Source organism: Dermacentor variabilis, chromosome 1 (genome assembly GCF_050947875.1).
Source record: "Dermacentor variabilis isolate Ectoservices chromosome 1, ASM5094787v1, whole genome shotgun sequence".
Classification (NCBI taxonomy): Eukaryota; Metazoa; Arthropoda; class Arachnida; order Ixodida; family Ixodidae; genus Dermacentor; species Dermacentor variabilis.
Window position 1 is genome coordinate 244,304,955 of NC_134568.1, and position 22,148 is coordinate 244,327,102.

The 22,148-nt window shown below is 44.4% G+C and overlaps 1 protein-coding gene across 1 annotated transcript in view; it reads left to right on the forward strand.

The window, feature by feature from the left end:
- Positions 1-21,723, forward strand: part of LOC142563523 (uncharacterized) — a 307,113-nt gene extending 285,390 nt beyond the window's left edge. The window contains exon 5 of the mRNA XM_075674111.1: positions 21,626-21,723. Within this exon, the coding sequence (XP_075530226.1) occupies positions 21,626-21,700 (75 nt within the window). The 3' untranslated portion in view covers positions 21,701-21,723. The remainder of the gene's footprint in view (positions 1-21,625) is intronic.
- The last annotated feature ends 425 nt before the right edge of the window (positions 21,724-22,148 follow it).

Genomic DNA, 22,148 nt, shown 5'->3' on the forward strand with positions numbered 1-22,148 from the left:
TTCTGCTATGTTTTTGCAAGATGCGCCTGACCAATGTGTTGTATTTATTATGTAAATAAAGTGCTTTATAAATGCTATGAAAAATGATTCTTTGTTTCGGTGAATTTGCTCATGCTTTGTATTATAGGCAAATGGTCTTGTAAATGTGAGCATGCACTAGTGCCGCAGACAAATCATTTGTGATTGCATATTCATAATTACTGAACAAATTGGCCTCCGAGCTTATACAAGCGCATGGCAAGTTTACTTTCCTGCAGCCGCGTAATGTACCACGGCAGTTTAACAATCAAACTTGATACGGTTAAAGCAAACGGCATGACGAAGGTAACGGGTCAACCCTTTGCATATGATTAGGCTGTGGCAGTGACATAGGTAAATTGAACTTCCCGCGGAAGCGTAATGGTTGTGAAAACAAACTGGGCTGACATTCAACGTCATCACGGGAACGACGTGCGATCTTCACCGAGCCGTCTGCAGTGGCCCGGAGAATCGCACCTTTTTTTATTCCTGCGAAAGTGTCGGGATGCCCTACAAATACTTGCACGGTCGGCAGCGCAGAAACCGACAGTCTACTTCGAAGTGAAATAACGCCGCCCGCTAGGCAGCCGCCGTGTCCCAGAGCTACCGGAGCGAAGCTTCAGGAGGAACTTCTTCCCGTGCCCCCTCTCGGCGGCAACATGCAACACACCAGGCCACGCCCTCCTCAGAGCCCACTACAAGGCCTTCTCATACACTGTAGCCTCTCCCAGTGATCTCCATTTACCCCTGTCTTGCGCTACCCGATTTCAACTCTGGCGCCTTCAAATTTCCTAATTTTATCCCCCCACCTAATTTTCTACCATCCTCGACTGCGCTTCCCTTGCCTTGGAACGCATTCTGTCAGTATAATAGTCCACCGGTTATCTGCCCTACACATTGCATGGCCTGCCATGCTTCTCTTATTGTCAGCTAAAATATTGGCTATCCCCGTTTGATCTCTGATCCACACCACTCCCTTCCTCTCTCTTATCGTTACGTCTAACGTTTATTGTTACAACGATCTTTGCGTGGTCCTTAACTTGTTCTCAAGCTCCTTGGTTAACCTACAAGTTTCTGCTCCATATATTAGCACAGGTAGAATGCAATGATCGTACTCTTTTCTTTTCAACAACCGTGGATACCATCTTTTAGCTCCCATCTTCTGGCTTCCACTCAGGATTTAGGAGTGCCTACCATATGCTCTCCAACCCATTTTTGTTATTGTCTAAACTACCTTCTCATGATCAGGGTCCCCTATGAGTAACCTAGATAAATCTACTGATGCACAGGCTCTAGGGGCGTACTGGCGATCACGAATCCTTATTCCCTTGCCAGGCTATTGAACATTACTTTTGTCTTCTGCATATTATCTTCAACCCTATTCTTACATCTTCTAGGTTAGCGTCCTCAATCATTTGTTGCAATTAATTCCCAGTGTCGCTGAGCAGGACACTATCATCTTCAAACTGAAGGTTGTTGGAATGTTCCCCGTTGATGCACAGCCATAAGCCTTCCCAGTCTAACAGCTTGAATACTGCCCATAATCATGCAGTGAATAGCATTGGAGATATTGTGTCTCCTTGCCTGACTCCTTTCTTGAAAGGTAATTTTCTACTTTCCGTGTGGAGAAACAAGGTTGCTGTGGCTTCTTTGTGGATATTTCCCAGTATATTCACATATGCCTTCCGTAGTCCTTGATTACGCAATGCCTCCATGACCCCTGGTATATATATTAAGTCAAATGTCTTAGCATATTCTATGAAAACTATACAGAGGTCGATTGTACTTCGCAGATATCTCAATTGCCTGATTGATGACACGGTCGTGGTTAATTGTAGAATATCCCTTCCTGAAGGCAGCCTGTTTTTTTTTTGGTAGATTGAAGTCAAATGTTGTCCTGATTCTATTATAAATAATCCTTGTGAGTATTTCATACAATACTGAAAGTAAGCTGACAGGCTTATAATTCTTCAATTCTTAACGTCTCCCTTCTTATGAATTAGTATAGTGTTGGCATTCTTCCAGTTCTCTGGGACCCTTGAAGTCGTGAGTCATTGCATAAAAAGGGCCACAAGCTTTTCATGCATAATATATCTTCCATCTTTGATTAGATCTAATGTTATTCCATCTTCTGTCGCTTTTTCCCGGGACATGTCTTGCAAGGCCCTTTTGACTTCATCGCTAAAGATTCTAACAAAACAAAAGGTGCAGTAAATCTAATGATGCAGTGGTGCAATATAATATACCAATACTGTAATATTATATATTCATAATTTATTTATGAATTATCTATATAATCTGCTCAGCAATGTTCTCCGAAAAACATTAGTGGCGTAGACAGAAATCAGGACCCGTGTAACCCTATGCTCGGCGCTTGCGTTTATACAAGTCTCTCTGGAGATAGCAAGCTAAAGCCTAAAGTAGTATGCCTGGGTATCTGCATAATGCTTACAATCTGGACCACTATTGTTCAAGCAAACTAACACTAACAGAGATCCAACGTGCTTCTAAAGATTCCTCATTGGAAAAGTTTTCTAAATATATCATAAACATGGCTATTCATACGTGATAAGTATCCGGATATTTAGCACGTGCGAGGTGTGGCTGTAGATAATGAAAATGACGCAAAAATCACATCTTCTTGTCGTAGATTATAGCCTTATTCTACTTTCGTACGAAATATATTATTGCAAACACCTTTATAGGTTTTCACGCGTTGTGTTTTCGAGTATTCCCGCTGCCCTCTTTTGCACTTCGTTCACGTAGTGACAGCCTTATACATAACCTTGACGCCATGGCGAGCTTTCAGCGAGGGCGCTGTTCCCTCGACGATTTCATCGATCTTGCTATCTGCGTACAAGAGGAAAAATGCCTCAAGCGCCTATCAATAGCGCTATATTTCTGGTTGTCAAAGGTCAATATGATAAGGTTGCCGATGAAACCGTTTCTAAGCTCACTGGAGGCCGCGGGGATTTGCGGTGGCATGTATCAATAGATAGAAGAAGTTAAAGTTATCTTAATGCGTTAGCATTTACGCACTTTCCCGGATCTATCTATCTATCTATCTATCTATCTATCTATCTATCTATCTATCTATCTATCTATCTATCTATCTATCTATCTATCTATCTATCTATCTATCTATCTATCTGTCCATATATCTGTCTAAACGTTTTCCCGCCTACCTGGGTCACTGGGTACTCCATGGTCGAATAGCTATCGTATCAGGCTGCTGTGATGGGGGAACTTGGTTCGAAACCAACCGTCGGACCAACTTGGGTCACTGTGTATGTGGGGGAAGAGAGAGCAAGGAGAGGAAAGGCATGGACGTCAGCCAGACGAGCGCCCGGTTAGCTACCCTACACTTGGCGTAAGATAAAGAAAGAATAGGAAGAGGAAAAGAGGGAGAGAGCGAGCACTGAGTGGACGTGGGATGATACACAGGGACACTAAGTGGTCTCTTACACCGGTGCACTTCAAGCAGTGTACTAGTGCACGAATCGCTTTTTCTGCCAGTGACGGGTGTATCCACTGTCTCAGTATCTTTGACTCAGAGTACGGTCTCCAGCTCAGTCTGTTTAAAGTTGTCCTGAGAGAGAGGCGTTGTACGACGTAGCGAGGACAGATACACAATATGTGCTCGATGGTTTCCTCGCACCTACAGAAGTCGCACATCGGGCTCTCAGCTATTTCCATAACATAGGAGTAAGCGTTCGCGAACGCCACTCCCAGCCAGAAGCGGCACAGCAATGTTCTTTCGCCGCTGGAAAGGCTAGATGGCAGTTGTAGCCGTAGCAAGGGTCCAGGTTATGCAATCGTCAATTGAAGGCACTTGAACTTTAGAAAGCTTGTTACGTTTTGCGTGCAAACAGACGAAGTTCCCTGGCAGCGTCTGTCCACGCCAAAGGTATTGGACTCATCTGCGTCTCTTCGTGCGCAGATCGGGCAGCCCTGTCAGCAAAGTCGTTGCTGACGATGCCACAGTGAGCAGGAATCCACTGAAAGATTATGTTGTGCCCTGTTTCCAGAGCATGGTGGTGTACTTCCCTGATGTCGGATATGCGGAAATGGTACATAAGTGCCGCTCTTCAACGAACCTCTTTCACGCCGACATGGCTAACTGTAGACGTGGGCCTGGGTTGGTACCGACGTTCGACAAACTATTTGAGTCCGACTTGGAGCACTGGGTATGTGCCACTCGGTCTGTGCTGGTCAACGAACCTTTTTGATGCCAACTTGGGTCACTGGTTATGTCCAAGTGGGTGTGTGCCGATCTTAAATGATCGCCTTTGACGCCAACTTGGATAACTAGGCATATGCTGCTGGGAATGACGAATTTATTCCTTAAATTTCTCGTATGGTGAGCAGAATCGAACCCACGTCACAAGGGTTCCTCAAGGAAAGCAGCCCGACGCTTTAGCATGTAGCGCCCACCGACCCTGCTACACGGGTACGCTTTGGTCGGCGGTCTCTACCGGCACCTTGGTATCGGCTACAAAAGAAGCGAAAAAAAAATTCAAGGGGCACTTTGCTATCCCTACGTGGACGAATGCGAAAGCAATGCGACCACCGCGCGATGTCTATGCTCTTTCACTCGTGTTAATTTAATTTTGCCTTAATGAACACCAAAGGTCGTGGGTTCGGCTCCCAACAAAGGTCATGGAATCGAGTGCCGTTATTAACTCTACTTGAATTAACTGTGCCTTAATTAACTTCACCTTAATTACCACCAAAGGTCGAGGGTTTGACTCCTACTAAAGGTGGTGGGTCAGAGTGCCTCAATTAACTCTATCTCAGTTAACTTTGTCATAATTCATCTTAAATAACACCAAAGGTGAAGGGTTCGTAGCCTTCTTTTACCATCGTGTGGTCACGCCGACAACTACGCCAGATTTTGCGCCTGGAATGATTCCGCCTGGAAGCCATGGAACGATTTCGCATTAATAACGATGGGCAGCGCTTGCTCGAAGCGCAAGCACGGCACGTTCAGTGCTGTTCTAGAAGCTGGCTGCGCTGCTCCTCTTGGTCGGGTGCTCTGCGGGGACCCCTCGGTTCCCGACAAGCAGGCTGTGCACAAATGCACTTGGTATGGGCCGCTTTTCAATGAACCTCTCGCCAACTTGTGTCGCTGAGTATATGTGACTGAGTGTGCGGCAAGCGAGGGAACAATTCTCAGCGTTTGCAACCAACGGCGCGACACGCTTCTCGTCTCGAAAGGCAAGCGCGGACTTATCGTCAGTGCCGCTGGATGGCGAAGCGTGTCAAGAAAGAAGCGCGAGAGAGGAGCCCGGTTGCTTGATGACGCGTTTCTAGGCGGTCGCACGCACTGGCGCGCCATGCATTTCGAAGACCACGCGCAGGCTTCGCGGCGGCGGCGCTAGATGGAGTCAAGTGTTCCTAAAGAAGCGCGAAAGAAGAGTCCCGGTGCAGCACACACTTTATACATAGTCAGTTTTGATGGTGACCATGCGTTGTGCTGCTATATTAATTCAATGTTAAACGCATTACCGTGTATCGTGAGATGGGTTCTGCTGAATTTTTTCTTCGAGACTGAGATGGCCCAACTTCGGTACAATAGAACCACCGAGGAGTCCCGCAGGGTGTTGTGTAGGAATTCCTGTATGCCTAGCGCCTTACAATTTATCTAACCATATACGCCGATGACACTTGCATCTGGGCCTCTTTGGTGACTGGACCTCAGGTGCGGGCAATGCTCCAGTGGGTGATTGACAGCCATGACGGTGTTCTATTTCCGAGCACAAGGCCTCAGTGTGCCTTATGAAAAGTGCACCTTAGTCGCCCTTACACGCATGCCTATGTTGTCGTATCCAGTTTCTATCAATGGCCGAGCCATGTCTTGTGTTAAGACGCGCCGTTTCCTTGACCTCGTCACTGACCGCAACCTATCATAGAGCTTCCCCTGCATATATTTAAAGAAGAAGTTCCCTTCTATTGCTCAGTTGTTGAATTTCCTCTGTGGGAAAACTTGGGGTACGCCTGTGTAATACATGTTTCATCTCCACAGAGCCCTCTTCTTGGGTTTTCTGCGTTAAAGTCTGCCAGACTTACCAAACACATGCAAGAGCAACATTCACGCTCTGGAAAGCATACAGAATCAAGCCCTACGCAGATGTCTGGGTTTACCTTGATGATCAGCAACAATCATCATCGCCAGATATCATCTACTTCTAACTCACGTAGCAGTCTCCTCGCTCAGAGCGAAAACTCGCCATCTTTCAAGGATCCCCAACCATCAGTTGGCTTCCCTGACGGGACTGCGGCCCCGACCTACGGTTTCATGACTCATCACCGCTCACCACGAGATTGTACCATCAACGCGTACATCGTCGGCGAAACCTTCATCTCCCCTTTGGTGCCTTCGACAGCCGGAAGTGTGCCTGGCTATTTCAGGAATTAACAAGGAAGCCAATCCTTCGTCACTGGCCTTGAAACAGGTGGCGTTGCTTTTATTGCATGGAACTTACGGAGACCGTACGCATATTTATACGTATGGTTCAACCTCACCTACCAGCCTCAGCAGCCGCTGTGGTCCTTCCAGAAAGGCTGGTCACAAAGAAATTCAATCTGTGACACATTACATTTACGATGGGAGAGCTGGCGTCCCTCCGTGCCGCTGTGAATTATATCACTGACCAACCAGCAGAGAAATGGGTCGTATTTCGTGACTGAAAAGCAGCTCTCTGGAGCGCCAAATTTGCTTTACGTCGCAGTGCCTATGAGCAGATTATATCTTAAACGGGCCCTGAACCACTTTTTATTGAGGTGGAGGAAGTCATTTGAATTTAAAATAGGCTATTTCAGAAATACTTTGCCGCAAAAAGTACTTCAATGCGTTCAGCAGAAGCGGAGTTACTGGCAATCAAACACGGCCTCCGCTGTGCTCCCGTATCTTCTTCAAAGCCTTGCACTACGAAGGCTACGGTTCAGTGGGGCGTGCCCACAGTGTTCCGTCTTCTAAGCGTCACCGTGGCGCGAAGTTCAAATTTCATTTTGGATGTTAGCGTAGACGCCGCGATTTCCGCCTTTGGTGCCTACGACGCGCTAAACGTAAGCCAAACGCGGTTGTCCACAGCGAGCCGCAGGGCACTTAGTCAGTCGACTCGTGGCGGCACCCCAAGGCAACAGCGGTATCTACGTCATGTGGCCGACCGCAGCTTGATGTCAGCTATCGGCCAATAGCATCCGTCTAAGGGAATGACGAGATAAAGCTTTCCATGGCCAAATAAAGCGTCCAGAAGAGAGTGAGGACAAGGCCTTCTGTTGAAAAGAGAACGTGTGAGAGAAAGGTGACTTCGCGATCCGCTTGCGCGTTCCACGCAGCGCGTACGATAGCAAAACTTGCCTGAGATGTTCACAGCAGCGTGTGCTACCCGCGGACTATGTTACCCGTGGACTATGCCCCTTTAAGTAATGGAAATTAACCATTATGCTCTAGCAAAATGGCACAATATCATGTTTCACTGGATTCCGTTTATTGCGACAGGCTGCCAGGTACTATTTCAGATCCACTGGCGAGAACGGACGTTTCAAGAAAACTTTGTTTGTTTGGTCGCACAACGGCACAAACATTCTGAAGCCATCCGAGCATCTCTAATCGCCGCTTACGTGTATCCTGGGCCCTTTGTTAGGACTACAAGGGCTAACTATCCTCTGCCGTGGGAATGCAACACTACTCAACCGCCTGTGGCACTTATTAACGCGTTTTCGTTCCTTCTTGGAATGGCCAATACACCAACGTGCGGCATTCGTGGGTCTGGAGAAACTATCGAGAAGCTGCTGTGCACTGGCTCTCAATACGACGTCCAGCACATCCCTTTACAGAATACACTAAGGGTACTTGAGTGTATAACATATATTGAGTAATAAGGATTCTTGGACCTTGGCCCCCTCCGACAATGGTGCAGAAAGCTATTTGTGCGCCACTGCACTTCTTGAGGAACACTGGCGTCAGCGGCCGATTTTAGTCCTTCTGTGCTTCCTGCTGTGTGCGTGTAGTGCTCACTCTCTCCTTATTTTCCTCTTTCTAGTTCTGTTTTTCAATACCCCGTTTAGGGAAGCAAACTGGACGCTCGTCTGGTTGACTCCCTACCTTTCCTCTTGCTTTCTCTCTCTTTCTCTTATTCATCACAGTTTTTGCTCATCACCAGGCGTAAGGCGGCAATTTCTCGTGGTTTCCGGTTAATTGCAAATGATTTACATTTTCTGCGTTCTCACCTTTTCGAAGAAACCTGCTACTGGACGCACGCTCCTGAAGACCTCACGGTTGGGCGCGAAATAAAATTTGGCGGGAGTTCAACCCCAGAAAAAAAAAAACGAAACAAGAGAAGGCACCCATACGGATGAAACGTATACTGTCTAAAAGATGTAATTCGCGTGGGACGCGGGTGGAATCAAACCAGCATAGATAAAACAGTAATTTTAAATCCACTATACCGGAATCGCTTGTAAAGAAGGCTCGCATTGGAAAAAAGAAAAAAAAGAAAGAAAAAGAATAAAATGTTCTTCGCAAAAAACTTGTTTCAAAGAGCAGATGCCATCCAATTTTGATGTTGAGCATATTATTTGAGAAGGTGACCGCCCAATGGCAACTATCTCTTACGAACAAAAAGCTTTGGGAATACGGCCAGAGATGTCTACGTACGGCACCACAAGTGAAAAGAACGTAGTGTTGAAATCACAGTATATTTTTTATTATTATTATTATTATTATTATTATTATTATTATTATTATTATTATTATTATTATTATTATTATTATTATTATTATTATTATTATTGTTATTGTTATTGTTATTGTTATTGTTATTGTTATTGTTATTATTATTATTATTATTATTATTATTATTATTATTATTATTATTATTATTATTATTATTATTATTATTATTATTATTATATATGCAAACACGAAACATTCGCAGTGCTAGTGAATGAAAAGAGCTAGCTGACAAATGCCACGAGAAGAGGTACAACGCCTGCCGCGGCTCTAACAGAATAACAGCACAAAGGAAAAGAATAGTGAGCGAAAGACAAGACAGATTAGTAAGCACACGCATACTAAAGGTGGAATAATAAAGGTGGAAAACAGCGGTCAAATTCACAAAGCTCTTTTTTCATAAGTACTCTTCACCATTGGCCAGCTTCCTTCGTTAATAATAAGTCAAGCATCCAGACTGACTGACATATGTTTTTACGAACAATATTTGGCGTAAGAGTTTGTTCTGTAAATGCAGACCCAGTTTGGGTAGCAACCTTCTTCATACTTTGAGTATATACAGGGTGATCATTATCAAGTTTCATAGAATTTTCAAAGATCACCTGTCGCGGACAACATAATTCTAGCCCTTGAGCTTACATTGTTCAGAGAGGCGGACATTACTAGCATGAGAAACCAAAACTTATTTTTATCTAAAAAACAAATTCAATAATTAACTTCTTAATTACTTTACGGTACACGTTGCAATTTATTAACTGCAGCCGGCGAGCTCGCAAGACGCATCCACTTAAAATTAATTTCCAAGATGATACCAGTTTCGAGGTAGTATTTCCCAAAGTTTGGAAAGAAATACAACGGCGTTCTAGTTACTTTTGTGCTCCACTGCATCAAATAGCGTTTTGTTAAAAAAGTAAGTGTAACAACAGTGAATTTTTACGGCAAGTTTGATGACGCATATTTCCTAACTGACGTCATTTTGGAAAGTCATAGCAAATGAATACACCTTGCAACCTCACCGGCTACATTTAGTAAATTGCAATATGTGCCGGAAGAAATTAATTCAAAAGATAATTAGTAGACTTTTGTTAATTGGTTAATTTGGGTTGCGATTTCTCGTGGAAGCAATGTCCGCCTGTCTGCATAATCCAGCTCAAGGAATAGAATTGTTATCTGCAACAGGCTATCTTTGAAAATTTCATAAAACTTAAGAATTATCACCTTGTATATCTACGCTATACGGCTGCACACAAACACACTGCATTACTTACAAGTATAAAGCTTTAAGCATTACTTCAGCAAAACTGAAATCGGCAAAAGCTATTAAACGATGGTGATGTGGCGCCAGGAGGACCCTTTTTATATTTGTAAGCCGATGCAATTTATGTTTACCACATGAGCGATCTGCTGCCGTATTTTACCTTTATTTAAATGCATGACAACATCGGGCGCAATACATAAGTCTTGGAAATGTTTCATTGTTTGTCACAAGCATCCTAGTATTATTATCAATTGATATTATGTATTATTAAAGAATAACGTAAACAACTATTTGCGGATAACATTGTGCATGTCAGGCGTTGTCACTTCAGGGTAACGTAACGTTTAAGCAGACTAACAAATTATGCTCTCACGTACAGTATTTCTCTTTTGAGGTGACCCTGACCAAAGTTTAACGTAAAGCTCAACCGTCCTGATAATTTAACGGAATAATTGGGTACCAACATTCATGCCTGTGTCTTTTTCAATAAGCGTCTATTTTACTTCAATATATGAATACGATCGCAAAACATTTCGTAATTTGTTCGTTTATTTATGACTATAATGTCACTGTGCATGTTTAGATTGATGGTGAACTTCGTTAATCTCTTCTTCTATCAGCTGACCTCGTGAGCGCAATATGCGGCGCTTTTTTTTCTTCGTGTTAGGTATAAGTTCTGAACTAAAAAAAAAAAAGAAGTTGCAGCCTGTGAAGAGTTCAACAGAGCTGCTGTCATCGCAAGGCAGCATGCGCTCTCGAAAGCCCTCATTGGATGGCTTGAAAACAAAGCGCTGTAACGTGCCTTTGTTTCTTGTACCACTTATTGACCAGTGCGAGTGGTCTAGAATCCGGATCATTTGCGTTCGGAAGGGTGCCCGCCACATACAAGGGCTGAGAACAATGAAACAATGGGCTTCGCCGCTCCTGCAATGCTGCTCCTTGTGATGTGCTTTTCAGCTGCGCCTTAAACATCGACGCCACGGTAAAAGTAGATGTCGCGCCGCTTCGCACAGAAACATTTATGGCCAGACCAAAGAAAACACCACCATAGGATCAAGTAAATAGAGCCAAAAAACGCGCAGTCATCATCGTGAACACTTTATTGCTCTTTTATATTCACACGCTTCCTGCGTCCGTGCCTGGGCCGAGTTTTCCCTTCGGAGCCGCGCACATTAATGGGCGCTGCCATTCTTCTGAAGACTAACTACGCCGCGAGCTGACCGCTCCAGCCCAGGACTCATAATAGTCAATGACAACCGTCTTCAGGCTACCTGGGTTGTCCTGCTTTTTATCTATGAGCATCCGTGCCTCCTTGTGCGCCTACCTGATCAAAATGTTGCGGGCGTTTTAGCGTTATTCCTAAAAGGAATTTAACTGACAAGATAAATACAAAAGTTATCACTTATCTCACTGCGTTTGAACGTTTATGATGAGTGCTTCGCCAAACAGGTTTCCTTTCTCGCCTTCTCTTTTCCCTTCTTTCATTCCTTTCTTTTCTTTTTTCTTCCCTACTTACCTTCCTTCCTTCATGTTTTTTTTTTGTTTCGTCGCCATCATAAACAGTAAGTTTATTGTTTACGACAACGTGCATTACTCGGGCAATCAGGACTATCCAAATCATTCTTGTATTACGCCTCAGGGAATCAGTGATGTTCTGAGGAAGGAGGTTGCAGAGATGGTCAGTGTTCCTCCTTCCCGGACATTGTATTAATTGTCCTTGGTCAGGCAGCTCAACAGCGGGCAACAGACCGCTTCTCTAACCCAGCCCTGGAACTATCTTATGCATTATACGTATCTACGGAGGCAAACTGTCTTTAACCTAGGACTGCTTTAATTTCTCCTTACCCTTGCCTCTGAAATTTCAAAAACTTCTAAAGATTTTTCTTGCATTTCTTTGCATATGCTTGCATATTTTGGCTGTTTGTTTCTTTGCAAACAGAAACAGAATAATGAGAGAAGGTAAAACACCCCATAAAGTTTCGTACTCAAGTTACTGGATGGAACTAGATCTGCAGTGCTGCGATCGTTCAGCGATCATTGAAATGAAGGTTAGTACATGTATTTGTCTATTATATTCATCCTTGTAGCTTCAAACGTTCTTCTAACATTGCTTATTACGCTTTATCTGTCTTTACTGACCCTTTTCGCGGCGATCCCATGGGCGCTGCCATGTTTGATCACGTGGTGACGCGTCCGTTGCTTCCCTCAACTGCTTACGTAGCCTCCGCGTTTACAACCGGTGTGTATGGCGCCGCTGCGGCTTAGCAAACCTTTGTATCGGGAGATATCATAGATGGTGACTGGGTGGACAACACGAAGCTTTGGCCACAGCTTCAAAGAACATGCAAAAGGGCTTTGGAAGCTGATAAAGCTATGTCTAAACGTAGCAAGCAGTGTATATGGTGCGTGTTTTAAAAGTGAGGCTAAATGTGCATTCCAAGCTATCCAAACTTTGAAGCTATCCAAACTTTCCAAGCTATCCAAACGAATTGAATCAGGATTAGTGTGCTTTGCTCTTCGTTCTTTATTGGGCAAACGTCTTTAAGCAGCGGCTTGTCATAGTTATGACTGAGTAAATTTCCTTGGTGCGGTCACTATTTGATTATTTCTGTCTAATCGCTCGCGGGTGTGCTCAGTTCCGATAGATTTGTTCTTGATGCGTGCAAGGCTTGAAACGTAGCCGTTTTGCACATTGTAATACCTTGTAGCAAATATGTATTATCACTAGTAAATCGCTTACTCTTGCGGACCCTCACGAAACATTCAGCTTCGACCATTAGTGCGCAATCGGTGTAGTTCGTTATTTATTCTGCGTATATTGTGCGCACATATTCAAGTGTTAGCCCATTGACTTACTGACCTGTTGGCGATAGAGTGGGCGTAATATTCCGTACCAGTTGGGGTAGATGTGTGTAGTTGCTGTGCGTAAAATGTGCGGTGACAGGAAGCGGTGCTATACTCCTTTTGTTATTGTTTAACGAGCGGTACTCACTCTTGCCGACGTTCCAGGGCTGAAGCACTTCTTTGAAGGTTAGCGATACAACGCTGGCGGATTGGCAAATTTCTGTATCCTTGAGGAAAGAAGTACATCTCGAAGTGCCAGTAACATGTCCGGACAGTTGCAGAAAGGTCCGCGAACTTGGCTACACAGATTCATTCCATTCCTTAATATGTCAGTCACTACTTTTGCAGCCAACTACTGCACACGCCTTTAACCCACATGATACATCTAGCATGATTGGAGAAGTTACATTTCCGACAGCTCATCGCACGGACGAAAGGTGGAAGCAGTAGTGCATATGTATTCGTGCGCTGTCGCTGAGGCGACGTGCGGCGCGCCGCTGAAAGGGCCATCTCGTTTCTCTATTGCAAACTGCTCCGCGAAAAGGGTCAATAGGCCTAAATATCGAAGCAAACTTTTTTTTCTAGATACAGAAGGTATAGTCAAACTCTGCTCACACGCCTAATCACCGCGAATTCATGCATTTATGATGCAATATATTGTTGAAAAATATATTTTTGCAGATTCAAACTTTTAAGTCAGAAGGACGAAGTTTTGGCAAATTCATGCACTAATCACTGTTCCTACGCTGGCTGAAGCGTCATGCTTGCAGATCTTATTTGTAGAAGCTAGCGCCACAGTTCTCTCTCGTAATTTTTGCAGGAAACCCCGTAGAAGAAGCGCTGCTGACAAAACCCAAACAAGTGCGAAGCCGTGGCATCGGCTACCAAAGAATAAAAGCACGAACATTTTATGCGTCCGTCTGAATAAGCGTTCTGTAGTTAGAAAGGGATGCGATGAAAACGAACAATTAACACAGTTTCTGGCTTAAAAGGCATTAACCGTAAACAGCCGCGGATGAAGCCCATTCAACTAGAGAACTAGAGATTAAAACTATAGTTAAGACAATGAGGGTCAAGACAGACGAAACTTTTCTTCAGGAAATGTAATTGCAGACGGACAGGTGCCTCGTCTGAAATCTTGTTGACTGTTACAATCGGACGCCGCTAGTACAGCGTTGCTTCTTTGAATCCTAGACTCAATTCACAGAGCTTTCCGTTCCTATAGAGCTGTTGTTTACCACTAGCCGGTCGTCCTCTCCGTGTATTCGCAGACACGACTGGACAACATTAGTTCTACAACATACTCTGGTACATAAACCGTGTTGCGCAGTTTAGTGCCATCAATACAATACTCGTAACAACTGACCCAAGTTGGCTACTGGAGCGTCATAGCTTTACCAAAAGATGGACAGTGTCCTTATACTGGCGTTAAGCACGCCGACGTTCACGAAGCGGTTCGTTTTCTATGGCAGTTCTTATGAATTCCCGAGCGCACCAACTTTTTGAATACGTGCCCAGGAGCCGAAATAATTTTTTTATTACCTAAGAACTGTTTGTGATTGGCCAGCCACCTTCATTAAAATAGTTTCGCTATCACCATTGACCGGTGCCTCTTGATACCAGCTATAGCGTACAACTCCTTCGTGAGTGCATGGCCGGCGGCAAAATTTACAAAGCTACCGAGCACGCACGTACGCCTGCCTACATCCATGTATGCGGGTGTTTGTATGTGTCTGCGCGTGCATCCATACAGTGGCACCATTTGCCTCAATTTCTTAGCAGGCAGTGTACACTAGCCGCGGAATGCCACCACATTTGGCCGCTATGCGTCTTCGGAGCACAGTTGTTCAGAGAGAGCGAGCAGTTATCATAAAGCGCTTCAGGGAGGAACTCCTGGGCGTAGGGAGGGCTGCAGACGCCAAGCAAGACCCGCCTGCGGCCAGTCAAGCCAGCTAGATGGGCGCGCGAAACTTGGCGAGACGCAGAAGTTCGAGATGAGAGAATAAAGAAAACTGACGCGAACGTAAATAAGTGCCTAAAAGAAAAAAAAAGTAAATCGAAGAAGAAAATAGCAGCAGCAAGGTGAGGTGATGCTGTGCGCTCACGGGTCGGGAAGAAGGGCGTCAGAGCAGCGGTGGAGAGCCCTATCGGAGTTGCCATAGAAACGGGAGCCCGTATTAATGAGAATTGCTTCGACGCTACAGTAGATCAGCGGATGCGCAACGCGATGCCACTCACTATGCTGCTGCCTCCGTGGCGGCCGGCCCGCCATTAATAGAGAACAGGGAGGCAAGCGCGAACCGTGCGTGCTCGGAGACCTGCGTGGCACGCACGCACGCACGCGCGGCGAGAAATTAGAGACTCGCTTCGCGGCAGCAGCCGAGGAAGGAAGCCGCAAGAAATGCAAGCGCTGGTCATTCTCCGTCGCCGCACTCAGGTTGGCGCCAGCTGCCCGGCTACCTCTCGCTCTCTAGCTGGATGCGCGCGCGCTTGATGGCGCTGACGCAAGGCTGCCTAAATGCTCGCAGTGCGTGCTTTACTCAGCTGCCGTTTTTATGACCAGCTGTCAGAGCGCATCAATTTGCCCAAATGCAGCGGCTGACTCCACACAGCACACCATGAGCGCACGCTGCAAAACGTATTCACAAAACGGCCAGGCCGGAATATGCTTCGCGCCTTTTAAACCAGAAGCCAAGTTGTGGAAAGCGTTGTTTCTGAATTCCGCGCGCATGAAAAAAAAAATCACAAAGTTGTTTAACCACTGCGCCCTTGGAAGTCGCGGTTTATCCGATCATTGTATATATAGCTTTGCGTGATACACGATGTTATATTGATATATATATATAAATATATATATATATATATATATATATATATATATATATATATATATATATATATATATATGAACGAGAAGAAAGGGGGTTAACCGAGGGGCCCGATTTTTATTAGTCATATCATAAGAAGCCAACAAACACTGACACCAAGGACAACGTAGGGGAAATTACTTGTGCTTAATAAATGAAATAAAGAAACGATACATTAATGGAAATTAAAGTGGATGAAAAACAACTTGCCGCAGGTGGGAACCGAACCCACAACCTTCACAAGTTGTTTTTTCATCCACTTTAATTTCCATTAATGTATCGTTTCTTTATTTCATTTATTAAGCACAAGTAATTTCCCCTACGTTGTCCTTGGTGTCAGTGTTTGTTGGCTTCTTATGATATATATATATATATATATATATATATATATATATATATATATATATATATATATATATATATATATATATATATATATATATATATATATATATATATACACGTTAAGTGCACTGCGCATGCGCCACTTCGCCGCGGTATCACTGTAGATATGCCGCGAGGTAAACGTTTGAGCAGACCGTTATCGCGTGTACCACGCTTGTGCTGAGAAATAATGAGGCAGTTAAGGAAACCTAATTTCGCGCATTCTTGCGTTACATAGAGTAACTAAAAAGTGGTAATGGCTGCACCGCTTTGATTTACGTCGTTTGTTTGCAACGCGGTGGGTTTCCTTCGGGCGAAGTAGTGTTTTTCTTAATATTATACAGAATTTTAAAAAATAACCTATGCCAGACAGCACAATTCTAATCCATTAACTGGATTACACGAAGAGGGGGACCTTTCTCCATGAAAAAATAAAAACTCCGCAATGGAATAATTAATACAATTCCACTAATTGCGATGTTTACTAATTACATTACGGCATATATTCACAAATTCTAGCCAGTTAGCTTGCAAGGCACATCGACTTCGAAGAAATTCTGGGGATGGCATCAGTTTCGAGATATGCGCCGTCAAACTTGTGGTAAAAATGCACTGTTACACTTATTTGTTAAAGAAAAAGGTGTTTTATGAATTTAAGCACTAACGTTACCGGAACGGCAATGTATTGTGTTGATACATTGAAAATTAATGTCTTGAAACTTGTCATCTCGAGAATTCGTTCCATGACGAAACGCCTTGTGAACTCACGCGTTACAATTGGTAAATTGCAATACGTGCCATGCAGTAATTAATTAGGTACTTAATTAGTGCACTTTTGTTAATTAGTGGATTACGCATTTTGATTCTCGTGCAAGTAATTTCCGCTTCTTCCAGTAATGCAGTTCAAAGAATAGAATAGTCCTATCTGCCACAGGCGATTTCTTAGAATTCTGTAAAGTCCTAAAAAAAAAAGCTCCCATGGGCGGTGTTGTACACGATAATTGAATTCTAATCTCATTAATGTATCTAAGTGGTGCACAGATTTTGGCATGACTGTTAACACCGATAAAACTGTTTATCTTTATGTAACGATTAAACAAACTCCTCTAAAATATGCTTATAACCTGACATCTCTTCCTTTGAAACAGGTTACCAGTTACAAGTACTTAGGAGTGACAATCACTAATAATCTCTCTTGGAATCTTCACATTGAGAACATTTGCTCTTCAGCTTTGCGTAAACTTTGTTACTTAAGACGTAAACTTCGTAATTCTCCTAATGTCAAACTTCTTATCTATTTCACATTCATTCGACCTAAGCTTGAATATTGCTCTATTGTTTGGGATTCTTATACTAAGCTTAACAGTAAGAAGTTAGAAAGGATTCAGCGAAACGCTGTCAGGTTTATCTATTCCAAATTCAAGTATACTGATTCTCCTTCTGAGTTCATGAAAGCTAACATTGAGCTACTTGAATCGAGAAGCAAAAAATGTAGTTTGAATTTTTTAAACTTACTTATTAACGGTAAAATGGCTATTGATCAGACACAGTTTCTTTCCCCTTTGGCCACAAGACCTACGCGACATTACCAAGCTCACTTTCTAACCCCTTACTTTGCAAGAACAGACATTTATAAGTTTTCTTTTTTTCCGCGTTCTGTGTTCGACTGGAATAGCCTAACAGAACCTTATGACGCACTATATGACTAGATGATTATGTTCTTTTTGTGTTCTTTCCTCTGGTACTATCATGCTTTTTCTTGTTGTTGTTCTCCTTTTGTATAAAACAGATATTCTGTAAATTGTATTGCCCGTCCTGCTTGGACCAGATTGGTCTGCAGTATGTATTACATCAATAAATAAAATAAATAAATAATTCAGTCCAAGCAGCAGGTTGAAGCTGTCTACACGCTTGGAGGCATGCACTCTCAGTTTACTACCGCACTCACGATAGCGACGACATCCGCCATGGTGGCTTAGCGGCTATGGCGTTGCGCTGCTAAGCACGAGAACGCGGGTTCAAATCCCGGCCACGGTGGCCGCATTTCGATGGGGACGAAATGCAAAAACGCTCGTGCGCCGTGCATGGAATGCGCGTTAAAGAACCCCAGCTGGTCGAAATTAATCCGGAGCCCCCCTCATCCACGATCTCATTACCACGATCTCATTACGGCGTGCCTCGTAATGAGATCGTGGTTTTGGCACGTAAAACCGCAGAATTTAATTTAATGACAGCGACGATGTCCGGTCACCTGACCGTTTAATCACATTGTCTATAGCTTCGCCTGGTCTCGGCTGATCTCATGCTAGGTTCCAGACATCTCATCTGCACCTTAACTGTCGGTAGGCGTATCATCAGGTAGAGGACGCGCATGCGCGCTAACGGTTACGTATCACGTAAATGTTTCATGCGAAGCTATAGAGCTCTCTGTTTTGTGCGATACATAATCTGCAGCTCCAGCAGTCTCACACTGCACAGATGTGTTCTGGTATGTTTACAGCACCATTTTATGATTTTCGGCACAGTCTGAGTTATGATTTTAAATTAACGTCTCGTTTTAGCTCTGTATGACTTCGAGCTCTGGAGCTCCTTGCGCGCGCGCGCGCGTGTGTGTGTTCTTTCTTTCGCATGTCCAATCTAACGCCCAAAAAGATGATTTAGCTCATGTTTCAGTCACCAAGGTATAGCATGCGAACATATGAGGTTTTTCAGGACATCTAATGATTTTCTTGCTTTTGATATCACCTATGTGGCGTTAATACAACCATGCGAAACTTGGCGATATTGGAGAGGTAGATGCCTTTTTTTTAACTCCTAAGCCTCGGTCATTCTGATGGTCTTAACTGGTATCCATTATCAGTTGAACTATCTTCCAGAAACACTAACTGAACTCTAACGATTGAGAACACGGTCAAGCATAATACAATCGTCTCGTTGAATTCTAACTTTATCGCCTGCGATGACAAATGGCCAATCCTGGTGAGAAAAGTCATGGTGCCCCTGACAAATCAATGACTTGAAGTCATAGCGCTGGATTAACACGGACATGAAAGAAGACAGGACGTGCGCATTTTTTTTTTTTTGACAGTCTTTAGTGCCTGTAAGGCAGCCCTTCAGTGCATACAAAGCCCACTGCGCCACGGACCCAGCAGTGAACAAATGGCCTCAGAAATTCGACACATATCGCAGCCATGGCAAGGGACACAACATAATCTCTCAATGGCTTCCAGGACTTAGCCACATTAGCGGGAATGACCAGGCCGATGAAGCCGACCAATCTGCACATGAAAGTGATCAACGTGTCTTGATTCCGCTTTCCCGAACAGACACTACGTAGACATGTCCCGTGAATGTACTTTGCCCCTGTGGGACTTCTTTCATGTCCCTGTCAATGAAGCGCTATGACTTCAATTGATGCAACGCACCAACTAGCCCAAAAATCTGCACTCCTGGTAAACCAATGACGATGGAGGAAAATTTAGTGTAGCATAGAACGAGAGAATCGTTGCGTGTGCCCCTCTCTGGGCGCCCTCAAGGCTGAAATGTGCGATAGTGTACTGCTATATATCAGCAGACAGGTATTCCTTCTTTTCCTTTTCCTTTTCTGTCTCCCTCTTTGACGAAACGTTACCCCTAAGGAAACTTTGAAGCGCATAGACAAACGTAACAGTAGTAATAGTACTACAGCGCCAGATATTTAAACCTAACGAGAACAAGCAAAAAACTACAGGAGTAAGAATTACAACAAAAAATGAAGTGAAGCACAACGGGTAGCACAAGTCACACGGAGTCATTACCTTTCTTGTTCATTTCGATATCGGTGGGCGAAATATATCCGGCAAACCACATTCTGCAAGGACTCCAAGCGTTACGATCAAAGTCAGCAGCGCAAAAGGCGAAACAACTCGATCTCCCCGCGGAACGCTCGGCGCATTCGCGACGGCTGAAAAGTTTCTTTTTCTCGCGATGAATGGGGCGCAGAAGTGGCCCGCCAGATCCGGTTGAGGCCCGGCAACATCGGCGGCCGGTGGGGCTGCCGTGCACTGCGAACGTCTCCGTGTCCCGAGGAGCAAGGAGCGATGGAGGGGGGAGGGGGGTGGAAACGAAGGAAGGCGTGAGAAAAAACAAGAACGGCCAGCGACGATAAAACAGAAAATAATGACCACAGCGTCCAGTCCTGTCAGTCAAATCGGCCTCGCGATCCACTCGTCGCATTCCTCGATTGTGTGCCGCCTTCCGCTGCGGTGGGCTACGGAACGCGTCCCTTTCATTAGCAGACTGGCATCTCGCCCTCTCCTTCCCCCTTCCTTCGCTTTTAATTACTATCATTCAGCGGCCACTGCCGCGTTTGCTCCTCCCCCCCCATTTTTTTTTCGGATGAGTGGCAGTGGCTCTAGTACAGTTGCCCACGAAGGAGAATTACAGTATAAACGGGCAACATAGCTGCTTCGGCAAGCCTCAGCGGCAGGCTTCGGAGGAAACACCCATCGAGCTTCACAATAGGCGGCCTTGTGATATCGCCGAAAAAAAAATAATGTAGGATTAAGAAGAAGAAGAAAGAAAAACCACGCGCGCTGCTTCCTTCGTTTTGCCACTTTTCATTTTTTGTGCAGTGCGTGCAAAACGTCAAGAAACGTACCTTTGTCCACTACACCACCACCGCCATTTTCTTCTTATGTAAAGAGAAGTTAAGCGTGAGTGTTGCTAAAACTTCTCTACGAACTGCTAGCCTCACACACGTCTCGTGATTTCAGCGTCAAGGAAGGAAAACAAGAGGTGAAAGGCAGAGAGGTTAATCAGATTAAGTGTCCTTCAGCGTCAAGCTTTCTACAAAAGTGATTCCGTTACAGTCTGGCACTTCAGAACAAGCAGCGACTAGAAAAAGCACAGTGACCAGGCCGTTTACAATTGTTGAGAAGGCAGAGTTCTTCGGTGCTACATGGCCCCGGGCTCTATGTTAGGACGTCGTTCGGACATTAAATTAAATCGTGGGCCCTAAATGTCCCGAGACTCCACAGTGGATTATGAGGAACACCATAGTGGCGGCTACCGGATTAACTTTTGACCACCTGGGGTTCTTTACCATGCACCGAAGGAATGGTACACGGACATTTTTGCATTTCGCCCACATTGAAATGCGGCCGCCGGGGTCTCGAATCGAACCCGTGCTCAGCAGCGCCGCGCCTAGTAGCCACCGAGCCACCGCAGCGGGGGACGTTCAGGCGTCGCATACGGCGGAATGCTTTCCCGAAGTTAGACAAACGAGTCTCGCAAGCTAGACCAGTCAGACGTGCCAACTACGTGCACCTCGGAAATCATTGTATGGCAAACTGCTGATAAAACCATCAGCGAGCTCGCTTTGCTCGGCACCATGACCATTTAGGTATTCGTATACGATACATTGCAGCGCATTTAAATCTCGTGCATGGGGCACGGATTCGGGAAAGAGTTCAATTCGAAATGACTTGGCCGGAAATGTTGTAACGGCTTTATTTCAATTTGTTTTGTTTTTTTCAGATTCGTGAGTCTTCTGTGGCCCGAGCGGCGGAACTGCACTGTTACCAGGATCAGTCGGTCGCGAGTGCTCTGTAATAAGAAATAAATATATAACGGAAGGAATCGTTACATTATGCCACCTATGACTGTGATTGGCCGTCCGAAAAGATTTCACTTGGTATGCTAAACCAAATACACACTTTCTAATTGTCCGAACTGTGGGGATGCTATCCGAGCCACAAAGGCCTTGCGGTTATACTTACGCCAGTCGGGGCATATAGTCACTGTATAACCTTTTATTATATGGGCTTTATTTGTTTGTTTCTTCCTACTTTATTACTATGGTTATTTTTTTTTTCCTGTCCTCTTCCTATCATTTAAATCACCCAGTCTGAAGTAACAAGCCCTGCATACCAAGATTTTTCTTCTTTTTTTTAGCTGCATAAAATTTTCAAAAATATCCCGCGGCAGATAGCACAATTTTAGCCCTAGAGCTAAATTACACGATGAGGCAGCTATTAAATCTACGAGAATTCGAAATGCT